Source organism: Propithecus coquereli, unplaced genomic scaffold, assembly GCF_000956105.1.
Source record: "Propithecus coquereli isolate 6110/MARCELLA unplaced genomic scaffold, Pcoq_1.0 Scaffold28, whole genome shotgun sequence".
NCBI classification, from domain to species: domain Eukaryota; kingdom Metazoa; phylum Chordata; class Mammalia; order Primates; family Indriidae; genus Propithecus; species Propithecus coquereli.
Window position 1 is genome coordinate 13382447 of NW_012148396.1, and position 9664 is coordinate 13392110.

Here is a 9664-nt window from a genome sequence, read left to right on the forward strand (position 1 = left end):
GTAATCTCTATATCTGATAAACTAGTTGTAATAATCGTACCTAGATTATATATATATAAAAAATAGACATAGATATCTCCTATCAGACAATAAGAAAAAGTTAGAACCCAATACAATACAGCAAGAGTCTTGAAAAGATACCTCACAAAAGAACATATACAAATAACCAATAAGCTCTTTAAAAGATGCTCAATATCACTAGGTATCAGGGAAATACAAATTAAAATAACAATGAGATACCACTATAGATGCATGAGAATGGCTAAAATTAAACAAATGATGACACCAAATGTTAGAATGTGCAACAACTGGAATTGTCAATACATTGCTGATGGGAGTACAAAATGGTACAAAGTGGGGAAATGCTTCATAGTTTCCTGAAATTTAGTTATTTACCTATCCCATGATCCAGCATTGCTATGCCAGGTATTCACCCAAGAGAAATTTAAAAGTTAAGTTCAAAACTATATGTGCAACAATGTTCACTGCAGCTTTATTCAAATAGCAAAAATTGGGAAACAACCAAAATGTTCATCAGCAGGAGAATGGACATGCAAACTGTGGTATATTCAAACAAGGCAACACTACTCTGCAATAATAAGGACATACTACTGACATACATGTCATGATGAATCTTCAAACCATGCTCAGCAAAAAAGACATAAGAAAATACATACTGTGTGATTTCACTTATATGACGTTCAAAAAGAGGCAAAATTAATTCAATGTATGCAGATGGCTATCAGAAGAGTGAGTGCCTTGGTGGGGAGAGAACAGGATGGAAAAGGACTCGAGAGGACCTTCCAGTGCGATGGCAATGACCAATTTCTTCACGAGGGTGTTGGTCACACAGGCATATTTGTTCGTCAAATTCATCAAACTGTACCTTTAAAATCCGTGCAGCTTGCTCTATATAATTATACCCCAATATTAAAAAAATAAGAAATAATTGATAAATAATAAATTTCTTGATGGTGGTGATAGTTTCATAGGTGTATACTTATCCCCACACTCATGGAGATGTACCTTAAATACGTACAGCTTTTTGTGTCAAAAGCACCTCAATAAAATGGTTTAATAATTTAAAAACTGCTTTAATAAAGGTTAGCCCACACAACGGTGATCATAATAGAACCAAGCACTGTAATAAAGTTACCCACAGTTTGTATGAGCAATGTCATTTGCGTTTCAAATGGAAAATAAGAGTCCAGTATATACAAACACATTCTCCTTCCTATTCCCTCCAGGGAAGCTTAGTCCAATAATTGTATTGTTTCTTTACTCTATCGTCGACCAAATATTTACTGAGAACCAACAGCATACACAGTCCTTAGTGGATATGAAGACTTAAAAATACAAGACATGCTATCTGCCCTCACAGAGTCCTCTTCCTCTTTGCCTTAACCACAGGGAAGCTTTTTTTTTCTTTTTAAGAGACTGTGTCGCTGTGTTGCCCAGGCTGGGCTCAAACGATCCTAATACCTCAGCCTCCCAAGTAACTGGGACCATAGGCATGTACCAGGCTTGTTTTTTGTTTTTTTCCATTTTTCTTTCTTTCTTTTTTTTTTTCCCCCCACAAAGGAGCTTTCTCTTCCCCTTTCCCTGTCACAGAGATGAGGCTGCCTCCTCCCACCCTAAGGGCAGAGAAGCCAAGGTGGCAGATTCCTGCTTCCATGACAGGCAGATGTCAGGTGTTAGACCTGTACTATTATGCTCTATTGATGTGAACAGAGAAATCTAGATTAATGAGCTCTCAGATGTGTACTGGAAAAGAATTGTAGTAGAAAAATCCCAAAATGATGGAAAAAATATCTTGAATACATGTTTATATTTCCACTGCACTTAAATTATGAGCATGTCTCTCTCAAGCACTTTTGGTGGGAATGAAAATAAATATAATATTCTTGGAAATCAACATGGCAATATACATCTACATTTTATAAAAACATCATCACTTTTAAAACTCTATTTCCAGGGAGCTATCCAAAAGAAATAATCAACATTTAAACATTTATACACATGGATATTCATTATTTATAACAGCAAAGAAATTGGAAATGTCCATGCCCTAAAAAAGTAGAATGATAATATTCATGCAGCTCTGAATATGTTTTCAAAGAACATTGAACAACAGGAGGATAAGCTCACGACAGACTGAACACACCTGCAGGACATACAGCAGCACACACGGGATGGGGTCCACGTGTCCTGCCTCATTAGTTAAGAGTACATGATTAAGAAGAGAACCACCTAATTGCAATGTACGGGTCTTAAGTGGATCCTGATTCTAAAAGACAAACTGGGATAAAACTTATGAGATAATCATATAAATTTAAACACTGACCAGACATGTGAGACTATTAAGGAATTACTGTTAATTTTTAGGTGCAATAAAGGTATTATGGTTATGTTTAATAAAGAGATACTCACTGAAATATAGAGATGAAATGGTAATCTGCCTGGGATTTATTTCAAAACAATTCTACAGGAGTGGGGGTGGGGCTGGTGCTGGGGGATAGATGAGGCAAAACTGGCCAAGAACGGTGACTGCTGAAGCAGGGTGACAGGTTCATGGTATTCATCACACTACTTCCTTTACTTTGTATGTGTTTGAAAGTTTCCATAATAAAAAATTTTTTAAAAGATTTTAAGGATACATATTTCTTACAATGTCTGATAGGTAGTGTTTATTTCATTATTCTCTATACACTGCTTATTTGTTATACATATTTTGTGCACAGGATTTTTTCATTAAGATTCAGTTCTGAAATGTAAGTATTAAATGTAGCTAGAAAGAAATATACCCCAATTTAAATAGCAGCCACCTCAAGGCAGGGAGATGAATAATTTTCATTTTCCTATTCACAGTTTTCCATACTTTCCAGATTTTAAACAATGACCATGTAATCTATAATCATGAAGAAATGCTTTTTAAAAACAGGACTACGCTCAGGTTCTGGGAATTCGGGATATACTCTGCTGAATAATTCCATTACACCAAAAAGCTCTTGATGGCATGAACAAGCCAGGCAAGCCCTGTTTCTGTGTGGGTCGAGGGCATTGCCTCCCCAGACTTGTCCTGGCAACGTCTAAAAGGGGTCCGTTTACATTCACGGACTCCTGGCCTGGAAGTATGAGGCAGCATGGGTTTGAACATTTCCTTTGTGAAAAGTGATCTTTTCTAGTCCTTCATGGTTAAAACAAAACAAAAAAAGAGCTGGTTACTCATTAAGGGCTTAATTAAAGGACTGAAAATATAAATTACATTATATTTATACTATATCTATAAATCTTTTTTGAGGACAAAATATACCTGTCTAATAGCAATTCACTAAGACCAAGGGGTACTGATTTCATGTAGAAATTTAACTACATTGGTGATCTCTTCCTACTTCTATCATATGAAAATGGGAATAAATTCTTATTTGCCTTAATGTATTTGGGTATCATTTATACTATTAATAACCCAGTATCAGAGTACCAGGTTTTTCCAAATGAACTGTCAAGAAGTCCCTCCCCAGAAAAGCCTTCTCTGCGGGTGAATTCATCCATCTTCCCCCTCACCTTCCCGACAGGGGACAGGGTGAGACAGAACTACTTCAAAATCAGCCCCAGCTGGGTTTAAATCCTGGCACCCGACGCCCACCCCCAGCTCCAGTCCCGTGATCAGGCACATGTTATGATCTCTCCAAACGTCCATTTCCTCTTCTGCATCATGCCTCCTGGGTTTCACATCTGTTTACATCCCCTCCCACACTGAACCTGAGCTGGCCCCAAGCCAGCCAGCAGATGCGGCAGAAGAGGCATTCTTAGGAGGAATGGTGGTCCTCAGTAGGCTTGGTCCAGGGGAGACTACCCACCATAGAAGGGGTCTGACTTCCCTGAGGCCACTGTGCTGTAAGGAAGCCCAAGGTATCCAGGTATGACAAAGCAGCCTGGACGGAGGGAAGGGCAGAGAGAGAGGGAGAGATGTGAGCAGCAAGCCCCCAGCCATTTCAGCTATCCCAGACTTGACAGTGAAGAAGCCATCTGTACAGCCAGTCCAGTCAAGCACTGGGAGGGCTCCAGCCCTGGCCCACATCTGACTACAACTCCTTGAAAGAAGTGACAGCCGCGCAGCTGAGCCCAGTCAACACACAGAACAATGACAGACACATGAGTCTGGGACACCATGGGGCTTTTGCAAGTAGCAGCCTCCTCCATCTTCTTTTCTTAATGGAAATAGTATCAAGTAAGCCAAGTGCAAGCTGCGGAGCCGCTCAAACTCTCTAAACTCTCACCCTACTCTTCATCAGTGATCTCCTCTCGGGGCTAGATAAGGATCAGAGAGGGTTCAGATTTTCAGACCTGGCAGTAACTCTGGATTCTGTTACTTAGTAGAGGCTACAGGTATAATAAATGAGGTCAACCCTGAGGAACTTGAAGACAGCTCAGAAATCCTTTCATAAAATATAAAGGTCAGTTTCACTTTCCTCACTCCACAGTTACTCACGGCTACTTAGACACCTCAGTCCACAGTTACTCATGGCTACTTAGACATTATGGAAGGTCCACCACATGCCTCCCAGTGGACAGGATGTGTGCCCTGCCTTTGAAGGGCAGAGATCTGGGGGGAATGCAAACAAGTGAACAGCCCATCACCCCACAGGTTTCAGGGGCCCAGGGGGTGGGGACTCAGGACAGGCACCAAGGAAACACACAGAGAGGCAACTGCCCCCATCTGTCAGGGGCTAGAGGGCTCACAGAAGCAGTGGAAACTAACCACTGTCTCTGTCTCCATCTCGGGGTGGGATGGGGAGGGGGCCACGTGTGCCCAGTGTGTGCTGGGATATCAGCTGTATGGGAATGGCAGGAATGGTGTGAAAATGCCTATGTCCATCCCAGAGCCCAGGGAGCTCACGCCCTTCAGAAACTGCAAGTGTGGAAGGCCCGGGGACTAGAAGTGGGGGTGCCTGGTCTCAGTTTCCACTCACAAGACAATTCCCTTACCTCCTGGGCATCTCAACAATGTGATGACACTGTAGGTGGTACTCCTCTCAGGGAGGACACTGTGAAATCTGAAAAGGATTTTTTTATAGTGTTTTTATTTTTATTTTTTGAGACAGAGTTTCACTGTGTTGCCCTGAGAAGAGTGCCATGGCATCAGCCTAGCTCACGGCAACCTCAAACTCCTGGGCTCAAGCGATCCTCCTGCTTCGGCCTCCTGAGTAGCTGGGACTACAGGTGCTCACCACCACACCTGGCTAATATTTTTCTATTTTTAGTAGGACAGCGTGTTGCTCTTGCTCAGGCTGGTTTCAAACTCCTGAGCTCAAGCAATCCTCCTGCCTCGGCCTCCCAGAGTGCTAGGATTACAGGCATGAGCCACTGTGCCTGGCCCTGAAAAGGATTTTTTTTATTTTGGAAAAATATATGTAAGATTTACCATCTTAACCATTGTTTAGTGTACAGTTCAGTGGTATTAAGTACGTTCACACTGTTGTGTAACCATCACCACCATCCATCTCCAGGATGCTTTTCATCATCCCAAACACTAAAACTCTGCACCCATGAAACGATTCCCCACCCCTACCCCAGCCCCAGGCACCCTCCGTTCCGCTTTCTGTCTCTATGAACTTGATTACTCTGGGTACCTCCTATAAGTGGAATCATACAGTATTTGTCCTTTTGTGACTGGCTTATTTCACTCAGCATAATGCCCTCAAGGTTCATTCCTGTTGTAGCATGTGTCAGAATTCCTCTCCCTTTTAAGGCTGAATAATATTCCATTTTATGTACAGACCACATTTTGCTTATCCATCCATCAGCTGACAATACTTGGGTTGTTTCCATGTCTTGGCTACTGTGAATAGTGCTGCTGTGAACATGGGTACAAATATCTCTTCACCTCCCTGCTTTCACTTCCTTTAGAAAATCCCAGAAGTGGAACTACTGGATCAAATGGTAATTCTATGTTTAATTTTTTTAGGAATGGCCATTCTAAAAAGTAGCTGCACCATTTTACATCCTCACCAGCAATGCACAAGGCTTCCAGTTTCTCCACATCCCAGCCAATGCTTGTTGTTTTATGTCTTTTTGACATTAGCCTTCCTGTGCGGTAGTATTTCATTGCGGTTCTGAAAAAAGGATTTTTAAAGATCAGCTGGTTGATCTTGGTCTAGGGCATCCTATACGGAGTTAATTATCCATCCAACTCTTTTTTTTTTTTTTTTTTAAGGCTTGTCAAGTGAGGCAGTGAGAGTGGAGAAGGAACAAAGAAATCTGTAACTGGTTGTGATCAAATAGTTATAAACATCACTGCACTTGGACCAGCCTATCCATCCAGTTCTTCAAAGCCTCCAGCAAATTCCTGAGGACACAACTTTCCTGAGACTGCCTCCAGGAAACTCTCCCCAGGGCAGCCACACCACCCCCTCAATGACCAGCCCTGCTAAGCAGCCAGATTCCTAGCCCTTCCTCTCCCATGAGTACCCAGCCTCCGCTGCACCGCCTGGGCCATGGCACCATTACTCTAATGTCAGAACTGGCTTTCCACAAATGCCTTCACACCCTGTGATTGCTTCTCTTACGTAAGCCCTGCTTCACTGGGGCTCTAACACTAGACATGCTATAGATGACCTGGACCCATGTGCCCCCTTGCCAACTCCCCATGGAGTGTCATCCAAAGGTACGGTGGAAAAGCCAGGCAGTCCCACCCTAAGCCTGTGCTGTGCAGCGCACTCCCTGGCCTACCAGGAGTACCAGGAGTTGCACTGCATGTATTTGGCTGATTCACTGGAAGGTCCTTTAAAAATGAGAGAGGAAGCTATACCCCACACTTCCCAATAGATGGACTGTGGCCAGAACTCGACTCCCCCGAAGCTGAGACTCTCTGGAAATGCTGCCACTTGGCAATTCATTTAAACTATAACTTTCAGTAAGACACAACTTTTTACAGCGTAAGAAACCATCAGGCCAGGTCTCCCTTAACACAGGAACTTGACTCTCTGGCTCTTGTCTACCTCCTCTTTCCACCTTCCTCCTCCGTTTTAGTCACTGCATAATGGTCAACTCTGCTGCTTGTTAGCAGATGTGGGAAAAAGGTTTTATGGGGAATAGATTCTAAAACTGCTATATCCTCAATACCTACAACAGTGCCTGGCACATAATAAGAGCTTCATAAATATCTGTTAAACAAATCAAAGTAGACTTATTGAAACAAGACTATATGTCTGTCTCCTACCACCATGAGTAACCCAGTTAGCTTGAATCAGTGGCAGTGGGTGGTAATTGGGGAAGTATGAAATTAATGAGTATCACCGTTTCATTTTTACTAATTTAAACGCATGTATGTGGGTATAAATAACACCATCCATCATGTTTTCTTAAAAGGGTGATCTGCTTTTCTTTTTTTTTTTTTTCTTTTTTTAAGACAGGGTCTCACTATGTTGCCCCAGCTGGCCTCGAACTCCTGGGCTCAAGCAATCCTCACACCTCAGCCTTCTGAATAGCTGGGCCTAGAGGCATAAGCCACTGCACCAAACTGTTTATTTTCTTATTCACCAATTCCTGTGAACACATAAGCTGGGATGAAATAACACACTTAGTTTTATTCAATTTTTAAATGACTAAAGCCTATGTTCAGATTTCCTTAGTTTTTCCCTAATGTCTTACATTTGGTGGTCATGTGTCCAGGCTCTTCCTGAGTGTGACAGTCTCTCAGATTTCATGACCTTGATCAGAGGACTGGTCAGATATTTTGTAAGATGCTCCTCAATTCAGGTTTGTGTTTTGTGTGATGTTTTTCTCATGGTCACACCCAGGTTTGGGATTTGGGAGGATGACCACAGAGGTGAAGTGCTTTCTCATGCCATCCTACCAAGGGCACATGTGTTGTCTATCTTTGAGTCACAGCAAACAGCTCGCAGCCCTGAGGCCTATCAAACTGACAGGAGCTCCCTGAAGACGGGGTAGCTGACAGATGTGTTTGTACCTTAGAAACAGGCACATCTGCACCCCTGGGAAATCATCCTTTATTTAGATTTTGTGTGAAGATTGCAACACTTTCACTCCAAAGTTGAATTCTTTAAACAAATACCCATGATTTTATATTTTCACTCAAGATTGTTGGGCCTTTTAACTCTTTTCTGAAGGCAGTCCTGGCTCAGGAGCCAGGGCATGCAGAGAAAGTTTCACCTGCATTTTGGAATCTTAGTTTTCCGAATGAGTTTACTTCCTCTCACAACCCATGACCTGGTCACATCATTTCCAGAGAGCACTTAATACTATTCTTATGAGAATATAGCTAACGACTTTCTCCGTCCCTCCGAAAGCAATGTTTACTTTGCAAATCAAAGCATGCTACACCCTGCCTTCAGTTAAACTGTCCCAGGCCTCTCAGCACAGAAGACACCGGCAAAGAACAACTCTGCTACCCCTTTGCTTCCCACATCGCTAAGGAGTGGTGTTTGGTGTTTTCCGCTGAAGATCACTTGAATTCCGATGGTTCCAGTCTAAACTTGAGAAGGCTCCATCAAGGACCCCGGGAACAGAAGCCACAAAGGAGCACAGACCCCGCGAGTGAGTGCCTCCCCCGCCCGCCGTCCGGCACAATTCTCACTTCTGCACGGGCGCGGCCACTGCAGGGAGCTCGAAACCGGCAGGTCTCGCCCTCTCAAGTGCACCCCCGCCGCGAGCCACGGTGAAGGCAGGAGGCCCGTCGCCCTTTCTAGGCAGGCACTGGGCTCCAAGCACTTCAAGAATGCTGGAAAGAGGAAGGTCTCCTCCGCAGCGGGTGGGTGCGCACCCCTGGGAAGTTTGGGCTCCAACCAGGGCACAGGTCAGTGGGCTGCGAGGATACAGACGGGGTGGGAGGGTGTCTGGGAACGAGGAGAGAAGTCAGCTGAAGAAACCCTATAAAACAAGGCCTGTTCAGCCGCTGGGAAGGGAGAAACACTGTGGCCACGACAAAGCGACCAAGGCTCAGGACGCACCTGCGATTCCCGGGCCGCTTCTGGAGCTGCCGCGGAACCGCGACGCGGCAGCCGCGGAGAGCGCTCCCAGGTGCCGCCTGGTGAGGAGGGCCGAGTCGTACCCGCGCTCGGGCTGGGCGCGGGACCTCCAGGGTTTGAGCTCCTAGGTGCCCGCTCTGAACCACGACCCGAACGCCCCCACCTGCGTCCGCCTCCCCCCGGCCAGGCGCTCCCCTCCTCCCCCTCCCCCGAGCGCGGCCCGTGGCCCGCCCTACCTCGCCGCTTGGCGCGCACGATGCCCTTCTTCTGCAGCACGAACGTGGACCCATTCACCAGGCTTGAGACGACGGCCACGCCCAGGCCGAGCGACACAGCGGCGGGGCTCGGGCTGCGCGCCCCCTCCCCGGCCGCCGCCGTCGCCGCTGCCGCAGCTGCAGTCCCCATTCCGCCCGCGCCCGCCCTCCGCGCCTGCGCCTGCGCGCCACGCGCAACGGGGCGGAGGTGGGGGGGAAACCCTGGATTCGCAGGGCAGGCGGGGGTGGGGACCCGGGATCCGCGGGGCGGGACAGCAGGAGGTTGACCGGAGATTCGCGGGGCGCAGGGGGTGGGGGACCTGGGATCTGCCCGGACGGTAAGGGAGCAGGAGGGGCGCAGGGCTTGGGGAGACGGCGAGGGGATAGGGACTCGGGGGTAGAATGAGACCGGGTGGGAGG

The 9664-nt window shown here is 45.7% G+C and overlaps 1 protein-coding gene across 1 annotated transcript in view; it reads right to left on the reverse strand.

Annotated features, from left to right (window-relative positions):
* NIPA1 (non imprinted in Prader-Willi/Angelman syndrome 1) overlaps window positions 1–9395 on the reverse strand; it is a 30020-nt gene extending 20625 nt beyond the window's left edge. The window contains exon 1 of the mRNA XM_012648106.1: window positions 9227–9395. Coding sequence (XP_012503560.1) covers window positions 9227–9395 — 169 coding nt within the window. The remainder of the gene's footprint in view (window positions 1–9226) is intronic.
* Window positions 9396–9664: the final 269 nt, after the last annotated feature.